This window comes from Siphateles boraxobius, unplaced genomic scaffold (assembly GCF_051911475.1).
Source record: "Siphateles boraxobius isolate OS27281-9 unplaced genomic scaffold, OSU_SipBor_1 119, whole genome shotgun sequence".
NCBI classification, from domain to species: Eukaryota; Metazoa; Chordata; class Actinopteri; order Cypriniformes; family Leuciscidae; genus Siphateles; species Siphateles boraxobius.
In genome coordinates, this window is record NW_027508721.1 from 1,352,189 (window position 1) to 1,367,051 (window position 14,863).

The 14,863-nt window shown below is 38.7% G+C and overlaps 2 protein-coding genes across 3 annotated transcripts in view; one reads left to right on the forward strand and one right to left on the reverse strand.

Annotated features, from left to right (window-relative positions):
* The window catches only part of pds5a (PDS5 cohesin associated factor A), a 45,797-nt gene extending 43,188 nt beyond the window's left edge, over nucleotides 1-2,609 (forward strand). Inside the window, exons 32-34 of one of the 2 annotated variants that reach the window (XM_077203549.1) lie at nucleotides 86-423; nucleotides 1,413-1,647; nucleotides 2,207-2,609. In XM_077203549.1, the coding sequence (XP_077059664.1) occupies nucleotides 86-423; nucleotides 1,413-1,647; nucleotides 2,207-2,248 (615 nt within the window). In that variant the 3' untranslated portion in view covers nucleotides 2,249-2,609. The remainder of the gene's footprint in view (nucleotides 1-85; nucleotides 424-1,412; nucleotides 1,648-2,206) is intronic. The other variant, XM_077203559.1, reaches the window with a different exon arrangement.
* Nucleotides 2,610-2,975: 366 nt separating this feature from the next.
* ube2kb (ubiquitin-conjugating enzyme E2Kb (UBC1 homolog, yeast)) lies at nucleotides 2,976-11,527 on the reverse strand. Its single transcript, XM_077203572.1, has 7 exons — nucleotides 11,099-11,527; nucleotides 10,227-10,320; nucleotides 10,056-10,114; nucleotides 6,428-6,510; nucleotides 6,148-6,247; nucleotides 5,912-6,040; nucleotides 2,976-4,772 (listed from the first exon to the last, which is right to left on the reverse strand). Exons 1-7 carry the CDS (start codon nucleotides 11,159-11,161, stop codon nucleotides 4,698-4,700), a joined length of 603 nt encoding a protein of 200 aa, XP_077059687.1. The 5' UTR covers nucleotides 11,162-11,527; the 3' UTR covers nucleotides 2,976-4,697.
* Between the last annotated feature and the right edge of the window lie 3,336 nt (nucleotides 11,528-14,863).

Genomic DNA, 14,863 nt, shown 5'->3' on the forward strand with positions numbered 1-14,863 from the left:
GTCAGAAATATCCCATGTAAACACTGAATGAGGGACAACAGAAGTGTGAAAGTCCAACATTTTCAGTATTTTTGCTCTCTTTTAGGAAGAGGCTGCTCAGCCCAGTGGGAAGAAACGTGCTGCACCTGCAAGTGACGGCACAGAAAACAGCGTGTCTTCAAACCCCTCTGCAGTGTCAGTTCCCCCCGCCAATAAACCACGACGTGGCCGACCCCCTAAAAACCCTGCGGGTGTTGCCACACCAGATAAAGAGGCTGGAGCTACGACAGGGGGAGGGTCTGGGCGGGGCCGTAAGAGAGCAGCACCTGCTCAGGATCCCGTCACCACAGCGTCAGCTGATTCAATCAGTGTCAAGACACCAAAACAGCAGAAAGAAGCAGAGCCCAAAAGAGCGGGGCCGCAGAGACAGATTGACCTGCAAAGGTAACAAAGGAGTGACTTTTCTGTACATTATGCATAGTATGATATAAATCACTTGTAGTTTTACTGGAAATTAATCTAGAATTTCCACTTTACCACTAGGCCTGCATTTGATGATCTATGAATGCTTTCACACCATTTCCGAAGATTAATTTGTATTTATTATTTTGTTTTCCTGCATGCTGAAAAGAACTCAAAAGCTGTGATATTTCATTTTTGGTACCATGAGTGCAAGCAATTATATAATAACTCTGGCAGAGCTGGTTACAGAATAGTGATGTGCTATCGAATGGGGAAGTTTGGCCTTGGTTTCTAATTGGTAAACGCAGTGTTCCAGCCAGGCTAAGATACATGATATACAGTTCCACCTATCATCGCACAGAACCCATTTATTAACCTTTGTATGTCAGGGACTTTTTCTAGCAGGAGGATGGCATCTAATGAATTTGCTTTCTAAAACAATCATTCAATGTAAATAATAAAAGTATCTTGTAAGTTTAAATGTGCAGTATACATTTCTAGCACCACATTGTTGTTTATAAGTAGTAGAGGTACTGTATGTGGTTGTTTTATGAGCATAAGTATAATTAAAATTACTTAGTACTGTTATTAGCAAGCAGCCTGTTACTCACAGGATACTATAATTTTCATTTATACTTTTTTGTACACTACAATTCAAAAGTTTGGGTTCATTAAGATTTTTTTAATGAATACTTTTATTCAGCAAATGGGTCTAAAATAACAGTAAAGTTCTAAAAACTGTTTAAACAGTGTATTAAGGTTTCCACACAAAAAAATCAACCACTTTCAACATTTATAATAGCTGCTTAAAAATCAGCTTTGCAATCACAGGAATTAATGAAAGATCATTTGAAAACTTGTATGCGACATTCTGGCATCGGACTTGGTGTGAACAAGCCATAGCTTTGTCACCTTTAGCAGTTATTGAATTCTTTTATGTGGAGTTGAGGCAGGTGTTTCTTTTGTTTAAGATCAGTGAGGGTAGCACAGCGAGAACAGCATGTGTACCAAGACACCCGCCTGTCTCAGAAGACTTATGGGAGTGAAGGGGAGACAGAGAGAGAATTTGAGTCCAGCCCAGAGTATGTACTCTCACTCACACAGCTACAGGAGCAGCAGGAAGAAGCCATTCTCGAACAGCTCAGGGGTGCAGCAGGCCCCAAACTGAGAGAATCCACCTATGCAGCAGAGCAGGGGGAGCTGTCAGTGAGTGTCTGAGGGAGAGCTTCATTTAGCACTGATGTCATGCTGTAACCTGGAGCACTTAAACAGTTCATGTTTCTTGTAGCTTTTGGCATGAAAATTGTCATTTACTTTACCCTAATGTTGTTCCAAACTGTATTCAATGTTGTCATTTTTCATTGAATAGGAATACTATGATAAAGTTTGAAGAATGTGATCAAGCAACATTTCTTCTTTATCAATGTAGAAAACAGAAGTGATGCTTAATTTTTTGTTAAATCTTTTGTAACATTTTAAGCTACTTTTGATCAATGTAATGCATCCTTACTGATGAAGCAATTCATTTCTTTACTTACCCTATCTGTTCTAAATTTCTACTTTTATGTTTCATGGAAAATTGTAAAAACAAAAAAACGGTTCACTGGTTTGCAATGACATAGGGATAAGTAAATATTGACAATTCTTTCTAAGGTTTCCTCAGGCCCACATGGAATCTCACCTGGCCTAGATATCAGTAATTGTCTTACTTTGTCATAATCTGCTATCATGCAAATTGTTGATTTATGTTTTGTTTCTGTTTCAGGTAAAGCGTCGGTTCGTGAAGACAAGGACGGTCAGGCAGTAAATGTTTGAATGACCGAACGAAGAGACACATCTACTTAAACATCAAATGCTCTTCACAAACCTGAACTGTCTTTACCCCACACCTCAGATGAATGAGGAATGAATTCTTTAGATTCAGATGTTCAAACTTGTATGTAGAAACACAGATCTGTTTCTCTTCATTAGTTTTCTTTTGTTTTCTGTTGAAATTGTTGCGCTCTTCCTCTGTCCGGAGCCATTTTTAAAAACAAACATTTGAAAGAAAAAAAAGTTGTTTTAATCTGCTCTAAGGTTGCTTATTAAATACATGGAAAGATTTTTTTTACTGTTTTATCTCCCTCTCCTCTTTTAACCCTCTATTAAATCCAAATATTGTCATCAGATTTCTTTGATTGCAAGGTTTCATTGAGGCTCCTTTCCTGCATTCATTTAGTTTACCTCTACGTTTACAGTGCAAGGACTGTAAGACTTTGATTAGTAATGATGCTATTTATTCTGTTGGGTGTATGAGCATAAATTCCTCATTTGGACACCCTGCATTTGCTACATGAGATTTGTGTTTGGATTAATTCCAAATATTGTTCCAATATTCAAATTGGATATATCAAAAAGGCTATTCCATTTAATTCACACACACACACTTTTAACCGTTACAAAGCTGTTTTTTCACAATTACATTCATAGAATATGCATTTGACATCTACTGACATAATGTAATAACTTGCACAGAACAAAGATTCACAGATAAGTTAATTTTTCACTTTTTTAATTCAAAAGAATGACAGTTTCACAATAAATAACCATGCTTGTACGGCTCGAGTAGGGTTTTTTCTGTCTCATTTTGTGAAGGAGCTTAAAGTGACTAAAGCCAGAGCCTATGACCTGCATTTCTCCTTTGACAGAAGTTTTTGTCCTTTTATTCACTTCGTGCAATATTGAACCAGGTGATCACTACAGGAAGACAGTCCTTTTTGTTTTTGTTTCATTTTTGTTTTTCATACAAAATATAAATCCAGCCATCGATGGTGCATTCTAGAGATGAACAGTTCTTTATCCCCCCCAAAAAATGTGCTATATGTACATGAGAAAGGTGTATGAAAGCAACTAGTTGTGAAAGTGGGGGCATTATGAAAACGGATGGTATGTGGGAATGCTAGCAAATAGAGGGAGGTCAAGTAACAAAGGGAGAAATAAACCTTTTAACAATTCACCCCTGCAAGAAAAGAACACTAGGTAAAAAAACAGGTTCACAAAGCATTGTGTGGCAGTACTTGCTCTTGGCCCGTTTGCTTTGAAGCATCTTTGTAGAATAGAAAACTCTAGCTGTTTGATTCATGCTTGCAACGTCAGTTTGAAACGTGTGAAAAATGAAATAATATCAGCAGCCTCAGGTGGAAAAAAACACACCCCACCTCACACACAGAGACTTTTAAACCTCTACACCAACTAGTTCTGTGCCTTAACAGTTTTTGATGCACCTCACCATCTTGATTGTTCCACAAAGAAAAAGCCAATCATTATTAGAGGAGAAACTCTTGGGTCTTCACTTTCTCATCTCTGCATGTACAAACTTTTTATACTTCAATGCAAGTTTTATACAATACATTCTTCAAAAAAAAAAATTCGAGGCAACTCGAGGTATATCTGTCCGTGATCAAGTCGCACCCCTACAGCTGCCTTGAAAAGAAGTAGAGAAAGGATTTGTGGTCACCAATACCACATCGACCCCTTTGTCAAAAAGAGGAAAAGTAAGAAGGGGCATCTTCCTTTGATTTAAAAAAAATTAACACTTCACCCAGTACGTTTGAAACCATGTCTGCACTCACAACGTAACACCATGTCATCTGGCCATTTCAACTACTATACAGACTGATTAGTGCAAAGGAAAGCCAAAAGAAACGTTAAAAGAATCAAATGAGCAAATAAAACACACATTTGTTCATTGTAAGAGCGTCAAATAGAAAGGGACTAATTAATCTCAAAATTTTTGTTTTTATATACTAAATATCCCATTCAAATAAGCATATCCCAAAACAATTTTATAGTGTACAGATAGAAGAAAAAAAAACATTCCTGCCAATTTTCCTTTTTAAAAGTACACAACCTTAAATATACTAATTTACATGTTCTAACACTGTTTCACAGATGCAAGTGGGAGTTTCTTTTAGTGTGAAATGACAGTGATGCAGGCTTCGTCTTTGTTGGGTTCCTTTAAAAGGGAAGTGACGTCTTAATTTTAAGAGGGAAAATTAGTGAAAATGATGGGAGGAAAAAGACAAGACACGTGAACATTTGCTAGAGATAGAAGATGACTAATTGTCTTGCGGTCTAACTGCTGATCTTACCCAAACATTCACTCTGAACACAAACCAAGATGGCTGATGCACGTGTGGATGGTTGGGTGGGAGTGAACGGGTCATGAAGCAGGAGGGGTTTGAGGGAAACATGGCCTGATGAAAACAACTGGATGATCAGTTGCTTAGTAGCAGTTCTGTCGCTGTCTCCACATCCCATGATTTTGATGACAAGGCTACTATTACTGCATTCTGTTTGGGAGAGAAAGACTGAATGTTACACTCCATTTCTAAGCAACAGTAAATTTGTTAGCTAATGCTAACAGTTCACTTACTTGACTGAACAATATCACACTGAAATTACAGCCAGACTGACTTAATCAGAACATCATAAAGAGCTATTCCACAAGTCAACTGAACATACAAATGCCAAATTTCATTCTTTCCAATAGTGCCTACAAACATCACAAGAAAAAAAATCATTTTAAACTATATTAAAGTAGAAAACACACATATACACACACATATATATATATATAGAGATAGAGAGAGAGAGAGAGAGAGAGAGAGAAAGCTGTCAATTGATTAAAAACATTAATCACACATTTTCTGCAATTGATCGCACATAAGCTTTTAAAATATTTTTATATTGTAATAATTGTACCGATACCAATACTGCTACTGATCTCTGAAATGTATTTATTTTTCTCAATTTAAGCCATTATAACCATTCAGCATTACACTAATTAAAAGTTATCGATTTTAGCATTTATTAGGCTTTAAAAAAATTACAACATATTCTAATTTAAGTGAACTTAAAACAATCTTCACATAAACCTATTTTAATAAATGCCAAAATGTAAAATAAATTTTACCTGTGCCCTTCAATATATCAGGGCTCATTTTTTTCTATTGGCCACAGTCAGATTTTTACTGGCCCTGTCAAAATGCACAAAAAGTTATTGTTTTCGTCGTTGTTTTTTTGGTTTTTTACCCATGTAACCTTGTAAACAGTGCTTTGAGATTTTCAGGTAGGTCTAACAGGTAGGATATATACAGAAATTGAATAAAATTATCATACACTTCATAGTCTACACTACATAAATTATAAATTAAATATAGATGAATCCTTATTAAAGACACAAAAGTGATTCAGCCAAGAGCAGTGAGTGATTTTCTTTTTTTCTTTTGTTCTTTGACTATCGTACATTGTGTTTATGCACAGACACATTTCAGTAGGTTCACATTGTTTCCACGCATTCAGGATAATGTTTTGATTTGTCTTGCCGTGTGCCGATAGTGCCACGCGCCCCTAAGGTTGCCAACCCCTGCTGAAGTATGTGCATCTCTAAATTTAACCACACTAGCAGCTGTCCATTTTCAGTACTTACTTTGTCAAAGCCCATTGCACAAAGTTTGTCTATTTTGCGTGTGTACTCAGGACTGGAAACGGGAGCACCAGCGTAAACGTGAGACCAGAGACGAGCAGTTTGTTTGAACATTTCTGGATTCTGCTTATACTGCAAAAAACCACAACAGTGATGTACTTGAAAAGTTTGCAATGCTTTGTTATTGCACATTCTCAGACAGACACACTGACAGCTGCATGTTTTACACACATGTGTACCTGATTGGCTACCACAGCGTCTTGAGGATCATCTGGCTCTGCTGCAGCTAACAGAGCCTGTAGTGACAGCAGGACTGTTCGCAAAGTCATAGCAGCAGCCCTGTAACAGGAAGTCAGTAGTAGTTGAAGAATAAGTATGAGTACAGAATCTTTTAAAAAAGGAACAGGAAAGAGACAGTACAATAGTTTAGAGTACAGTGTCAAAAGCATTAGATGATGCAGGATATGCTAGAGGACAATAAACTAGACATATCATACTCATTAATTAATAAGCACCCACCATTGGTCTTTTAAAATGTCCAAACATATCGCTCCCGTAACTGAACTTATATTGGGATGCCAGATTTTAGTAATAAACCGCACCTGAAAAAGATGAAAAAAAAATCATGTTTTAACTTCAACATCCTTTGATCTCTCAATAAAAGTCAAGAATAAATCATAATCGACCACATCTTCTGTGTTAGTACACGTTCCGGCTCTTCTTGTGCACGATTCATCAGTGCTAGAATTAAGGGGGAATTGGGGAGACCGGGGGGGTCTTTAATAAGTTAAATTAAAAATAGAAAAATTAAACTCTTGTATTGGAACTAAAATATTTAAGTTGAATTATTACACTGATATAACAAGACTTTAATAATTTGTGATTACAAATTTCTGTTGTCATCTCTGTGTTTACAGTCCCATTTAGAACATACAAGCAGGTATTTTTATATAATATCAGGAGTAGTAATTATCGCATGAATAGGTTTAGCTGCCACAGAAAATACGGAGTTCTTCACTGCTTAGTTAATCAAGTCAAGTGTTAGTCAATTTAAGGCTGGAAGACTGGTTAAATCTATAGACTGTCTTTGAATTTTTGCAACAAGTGTTGACTCCTCTTGACTGTAAAGGCCTGTTCACACCCAGGATGATTACTATAATGATAAAGAAAGAGTTGCATAACAGTAGACTCCACATCACAACAATAATGATAACGGCCCAAAGAAACAATGTCATTCTAATCACTTTCAAAACTATTTTTCCAGCTAATGAACAATAAAAACAATGACAGCCCATAAGAATACATCCAGCTTTAAGAGCTTGAGCATTAAAGTGGCAGATCAAAGAAAAGTTGGTAAATTAGTTTATTCCATGGAAACTTAATAATACTTCTCACTCTGTAACTTTCAAATGGTGCAGAAGATGCTAACAATTTAGTAAGTTTTTACTATTTAATATCAAGTGAACATGGGTGTGTGTCTTAACTGTCACCCCCCCTTTTGATAATGGACAATAAAATGCACTATACAAACTGAAATGATTGTAATTCAAGAATGCTTTGGAATATAGACCTAAGTGTGGTCTTGTTTTAAAGAAAACACTCAGCAGATTATTGCTGAAATGAAAGTATGAAAAAGTTATGGAAGTTTAAATTTACAGTAAATCAAATATACTGTATTAATATTTTTTCTTTTATATAAAATAAATATTTTACAAAATATTTTTTACTATAAAATTACTATAAAATGAAAGCCATATATCTAACCAAGTTGTGTTCCAAATTTAAAGTTGATGATATCACAAAAATTGAAGTTCCCACGAGATTTTGTTTATGCCTGGCTCACACTACAGGAGTTTTAGGCCGATTTCTGCCCGATTTCCCCCTACTGAGAATCTGAGAAAATATCTTGTCGAGGACCTTGATCGGTTCCGATATTTGGCGCAGATTATCTGGTAATGTGAGGCGTTCACAGATCGAATCTTGCACCTCCCGATCTGCCCTCACACAAATCGGGCTCGCCCCGATCATATCAAACATGTTTGATATTTATCGGGATGAGCAAGATTGTGATTACGTCAGTACTGTCACAATAGCCAATAAGAAACAAGTAGGGCTGTCGTGGTGAAGTAATGAAACCGAAACAAAAGAAAGTGGAGTAAACAGAAGATACAGTGTCAAAATAAGGGTCCACATAGTATAACAGAACATAAACCTGACACAAGCTTGTTAGATCATTGTTATACAACAGTTAGTTACGATCCTGTAATCTCACAAACGAGAGGCTCGTCTCTGCGTGTTATAGACAGGCTGTCACTCAGTCCAGTTACACAGTTAGGCCACTAGGTGGCGGCAAGAGACTGCCTTTGAGTGAGTCATACATTTCCGTTGAATTAAAAAGAAATTCGGATTCATTCTAATATATATGTAATGAAACAAGCTGTTAATTATTTTAACATTTAATTTTAACTTTGAGCTCCACTTTATAAGGCTCAGCTGCCCATTCCGGCGCATGGGCAAGGCAACGCTGGAGCTGACACGTCACCTCATAGAGATGACGCCATTCATTAGAAATATCCTTAAATGTTAAAAGGATGATTTTTTTTTTAAAGATTTCACTTTCCTTGGTCACTGCATATTTTTCAAATATGACTTGATCTGAAGGACAGATATTTAGTTTACATCCACTTTTCCGCTTCCGATCTGTTGCGTGAGATCACGTGATCATGGTGGAATCATATCTGGCATGATAATCTTATTAACATTTTGTAGTGTGTGATGCGCCACGATTTTCAAATCTTGTAGTGTGAGCATGTTTAAGATTTGAGGGAAGAAAATCTGCAAAGATTCTCCTTAAGTGTGAGGTGCAACCAGATTTCAAAATCGGTTAGGATTTTAAAACTCCTGTAGTGTGAGCCAGGCATTAGGCGTAATACCAGAAATTGCCACCGGGTGACATACATTCCATTGAATTTAATTGTATGCATTCTGCCGTAACAAATTAATAAATTTCTATCCAAATACCACTTCTGTCACTTGTGGTGCGTTCACGTGCTATGGAAAATATGATATTTTCCACTTGTGAACTGGTATTTACCAGTGTGTTGCGTTCAAGTGCTTTTGTTGTCGTAATGTGTTAAAAAGATGGAGATCCAGACCTGTTATTTAGCTAAAACTATTTTAGATTGCTTAAGTCATCTGCTACAGCAAGAAGATGATTTATCAAAACTCAAACGGTAAATAATATGCTGTATATTTTCTAGATCATGAATAGTACATATTTTTACCATTCACGACTCTCGCGTTGCTCTCCGCCATTTTGAAAAGGTCAAAGGTCAATCTCATCTCGGCAACTCGTGCATCAAAATATTCTACGAGCTGCCCAGTGGAAATACCACATGAGGGGGTGTTCATGTGCATTTTCCAGGTCGGCTTTTGGTATTTACCATAGCACGTGAACGCACCATAAATATCGAACCTTGAGACTCAGACCTTTCTGACAATTTGTGTTTTGTCAAGATTAGAAAAGGTTTTGATAATAAATTATGAAACATAACACATGAAACATAAAACATATATATATTACACTTTTTAGAGGATAATTTTATTTTATAATTTTTTATTGACAATTTCTAGATTATGTTTTATTATGAACTTTTAGCATTAAAAAACAAAGTTTCAATTATTAATAAGTGTGTTCGACTTTGCGTCGACTTTTGTGACAAAGGTCAGAAACACCTGTAATGATGTAGATTTTTTGAGGTGCACTCTTGTTATAAATTCACATAATTTGTAATAAAAAAACAGAGCTAAAATATCTATTTAGGAGTCTTAGACCTTTCCAGCGATATATAGTTTGTCATGATTAAATTAGGATTTAATAGTAATATATTGAAGTAAAGTTAGGCATCCCGCTAGCTGGACGGTGACAGTTAATTAATACGTGCCTTGCATCATGGTATGCAAGACCCACTATTAACTATCCAATATATTCCTGACTGGTAAAATCAAGTCCAACCTACATGCTTTCCTTAGTTTCCTATTGAAAATCCTGTTTCACATAGAATTACACTAGATCATTTGTTACCTTTAAATATTAACCACAATAACTAATAATCATAAAAACATCAAATATTAAAAAAAAGATTACCTTAGGTGGATTAAAAGGATATGTCTCTGGAATCTTGATTTCTAGCTGATATCGGCCCCCTGTGGGGAAAAATAGCTTGTAAATTACAATCATATCCACAACATTAATGTATTTGCAAACATCAAGGCAGCAATAGAGAAGACTGAAGAAAAATAGTCACACTAACGTTACCTTCATATGGTGTGTCCGGTGGTCCTGCTATTTCACCCTTTAACTCTGTGAAGTTTTCATCCACCAGATCTACTTTAATTTGATTTTTACTTGTCTGTTATAAAGCAAAACAAAAATGGATAACGATTAACAAAAAGTTAACTATTGTGCACTTTATGTAACTGTGATCAGGAAAAAAAATCAGAATCAAACATTTAGCTAGTGAGACAAGGTAGTTTACTTTAATTCTATTGCCCAGAACAAAGAAGTGACCAGTAAGTTATATAGTCGTGAGACTGGCTCAAAACATAATGAGCTGCCTAGGTAGACAGCATTATAGGAGCCTAGGATTCCCAAAAAGTTATCTAGGTAGGCAGCTCAAAATGTTTAGAACAGCCATGGTAACAGTTAACTTACTGCACTACTGAAAACTACTCAAACAGCCTAACAGCTAACTGACACTAATCAAACATGTCTGGACACGACAAGTAAAAGAATAAAAAAAGTATTTTGAAAGATAAACACGAGTGCTTATATTATTATAGACCACTAAACAAGAGTTAGTGAAGCTAGCAGGCTAACTATGTCAAATAGCATGTAAGCTCCATAGCTATCGCTCGGCGTGTGCCATCACAAATCTAGCCGTTCTTAGACGCGTCTATAAAGTATTTACGCATTTCGGACTAGGATTTCGTCTTAAAACATCAAGGGAAGTAAACATTTTTTCATGTATGACTTCCGTAACTAAAGGCCATCATATAACAGCTCATGCTAACATTAGCGTAGCATGCTAAGCAAGCTCATTGGCTTCTGAATGTTTATCCCCAAAAGTCCCTTTGTTTGTTCTCAACGGGTAACGTTAAGAAAATAGAGTAAAGTAACGTTTTGCAAACCTCTTCACTCTTCAGCACTTCTTTAAACTCTCGCTTGATCCTCTGCACAGCGATATTTGCCATGGCTGATTAATTCCCCTCTCTCACTCTTTCTCTTCCGCTGTTTTTGAACCTCCAGTCCGCAAAGACTGATAGAGCTTCACTTTCACACCCCTCTCTCTCTCTCTCTCCTAAACAGTATGATGAACTCCAGTACAAACACTGGCAAACACAACGAGAGCCTGGAAAACTCAAACGCTGCACTAAAACACTGCGTTTGTCCTCTTTGTTGAATCAGGTGGAGATATTATGCGTAGAAAAGCAGCGCTCTTGACAGATCCAGAAAGCTTTCAGATCTAGTATCAGTCCCCTACGGAGCTGCTGTCACATGATATCGTGGATGCATCTGTTTCACTCACTCCCACGTGATACAAGCAAAACACATCTGTCCATCCTCACCCCTGCAATGTGTTTGCTAACAATTTATATTTTTAATTAACAAATCAAATAGTAAATCATATAGGCCTCAATTGTATATGAAAAATGAACATAAATTAACAAATTAACCGATTTGAATGTAACCTACACAATGATCAGTCAATTATGAAAATTAACATAAATTAAGATATTTTAATGTAACATACACAATTATCTATCAAACATTACCATTCAAAAGTTTTGGGTCAGTAAGATTTTTTGGGGCTGAATTTTTATCCATCAAATGTGACAGAAAAGACATTTAAATTATAATGTCACCAAAGATTTCTGCTTCAAATAAATACTGTTCTTTCTATTTTTTTATTATTATATGTAATCATGAAAATCGGTTTCCATAAAAATATGAAGAATCACAACTCTTTTCAACATTATTAATAAGAAATGTGTCTTGAGCACCAAATCAGATGATTTCTGAAGGATCATGCGACACTGAGGTTTTTTTGTGATCAAACAACTGCAGCCTTGGTGAGCATAAGACTTCTTTCAAAACATTACAAAAATTCACTAATTTGAGATCACAAGAGATTACTAAAATAGCAAACCACAATGATCCAATCAAGTCCCACCCCTCATTTTTCTTGTTCACCACAACAGAGAAGAAAGACAACTTAAAGGGATAGTTCACCCAAAAATGAAAATTCTGTCAGTATTTACTCTCCCTCATGTTGTTCCAACCCCGTAAGACCTTCGTTCATCTTCGGAACACAAATTAAGATATTTTTGATGAAAGCTGAGAGCTGGATCACTCCTCCATACTAGTCCATAGGCTTCTTCAGGGATTGAAACTTGCCAGCCACGAAAGGTCATTAAAGACATTGTTAAAATAGTCCAAGTGACTACAGTGGCTCAATCTTAAGTTTATCAAGTGTCGAGAATACTTTTTGTGTGCAAAAACAAACAAAAATAACGACTTTATTTCAACTATTCATTTCCTTCTCTGTTGGCCTCTAGTCAGGACTGGGGATAGACTGCCTGGACCAGGAAGTTGATGCGGTGTGGCTCTGCCCGCCAAAGGTCAGTCCACGTGATCTTCCTCTCCACCGCTTGTTCCCATCTAATCCAGGCACCCTGACGTGCCATTCCCACTGCTTTGCTGGACCTCTCCTCCTCCACCGCTGCCCTCACCTCACTTTGAACTAGCTTCCTCCTCTCCTTCCCCCGAGCCTTGTCGAACCGGGGCCCTTGAAAGGTTCCTAGCCCAGCCCTTCCTCTGGCCACTGCTCCCACTAGGACTCCATGGTGCAGCCGTGACTCTGCTTGGTCTACTGCCGCCTCTGCTCTCCATTTCCTGCCCGTCTTGACCTCTACACCTGCCCCAGAGACTTTGGGGTCCCTAGACTCGCGGAGCTGCAGCACCTCTCTTGCACGCAAGACCTTGAACTCCTCTTCGATGGATTTTAGCGGGAGCTGCAGCTTGCAGGTGTTTCCATAAAGGGCGATACTGCTTAAGCTCCTCGGGAATCCCAGCTATCTTCTTAGGTATCGGCTGACTCTCCTTTCTAGTTCTGAGATGGTGGAGATCGGAAACTCATACAGAAGCAGAGGCCACAGTATTCTTGGCAGAATCCCATGTTGGTACACCCATGCCTTAAATTTTCCAGGGAGCCCAGTTTTATCGACAATCTTCAGCCACCTCTCCAGCTCCTCGCAGGTGTTTTTGATGGATGTTGTATCCCTGAGGCTGCTGTCGAAGATCTTTCCCAGGCTTTTTACTGGTTTTTCAGACAGGGTCGGGATTTGAGTTCCTGAGATGATAAAACGAAACTTCTCCACCATCCTGCCCTTCTTTAGCACTAAAGATCTGGATTTGGTTGGCTTGAATGACATCCTGGCCCATTCAATTACCCTCTCCAGACCCTTCAGGATCCATCTGGCTCCAGGCACTGACTCCGTTGTCACTGTGAGGTCATCCATGAAGGCATGGATTGGTGGTTGCCGCATTCCAGTCTTCGATTTGGGCCCTCTGCACTCCGGTTCAGCAGATTTCACCAACATGTTCATTGCCAGAGCGAACAGGATCACTGAAATGGTGCAGCCTGTGATGATTCCCACCTCCAGCCTGTGCCACTCTGATGTTGTTGACCCAGATGAGACTCTCAGCTTGAAATCTCTATAGTAATCCTGGATAAGGTCTCTCACTATGGCAGGAACATGGTGCCTCTCCAGAGCCTCCTGTACCAGCTTGTGGGGCATAGAGCCATAGGCGTTGGCCAGGTCTAACCACAGCACCACCAGATCGCCCCTATTCTCCTTTGCTTCTCTGAGGAGCTGTGTAACCACGCCTGTGTGCTCTAGGCAGCCTGGAACACCTGGTATGCCGCCTTTCTGCACAGAGGTGTCAATGTATCCATTTTTTAGGAAGAACTCTGCCAACCGCTTCGCAACTATGCTGAAGAAGATCTTTCCTTCAACGCTTAAAAGCGAGATGATTCTGAACTGGCTGATGGTCTTGGAGTCTTCTTCTTTTGGGATCCACACTCCATCTGCACACCGCCACTGTTTTAGAGTTTTCCCTTTCCTCCAGATGACTTTTAGGATCCTCCACAGCCGATGTAGCAGCTTGGGGCAGTACTTGTACACCTTATACGATGTTCCGCTTGGTCCTGGTGCAGACCTAGACCTTGCCTTCCTTACTACTTCCTGTACTTCTTTCAGGAGTGGCTCCCTCAGGTCGAATGCCTCTACAGGCTCTGGTGGTGTTATCAAGGCATCGCACTGCCCCAACTCTTGTTCTCTGGAGGGGTCACTAAATGTATCTGCAAGGTGCTGGTCAATTTCACCCTTAGATGAGACTAGGCGTCCACCTTTCTTCTGCCCGAGGAGCTGTTTGGTGAACTCGAATGGGTTTCTAATGAAGGCTGCTCTCCTCCTAGCCCTCTCCCTTCGCCGCCTCCTGTGCCGTTCGGCTCTGCGCTGGGTAACAAGCTTCTTCCTTAAGATGCTGCGCAGCTCTGTCAGTGGCCCACGCTCCTCCTCACCAGCTTCCTTGTACTGCTTTTTTAGGGTTTTCAGCTCTATTCTGATGTTATGAATTTTGACTGCCCTCTGGTTTTTGGTGTACAGCTTTGTTACTCCTCTCACCTCCTCCACACCAAACCTCTCAACCGCCATGCTCACTATGATGGTCGTTATAGTTTGCAGCCTCCTCTCCGCATCACCTTTGGCCGTTACTTCCAGCACCTTGTCCACATCCTCATCAAACTTCTGCCACTCGGCTGTTTTACATGCTTGAGGCCACCTGATCCTCCTCTTCTCGGGCTGCATGACTGGGGGGACAGTTTGTACCAC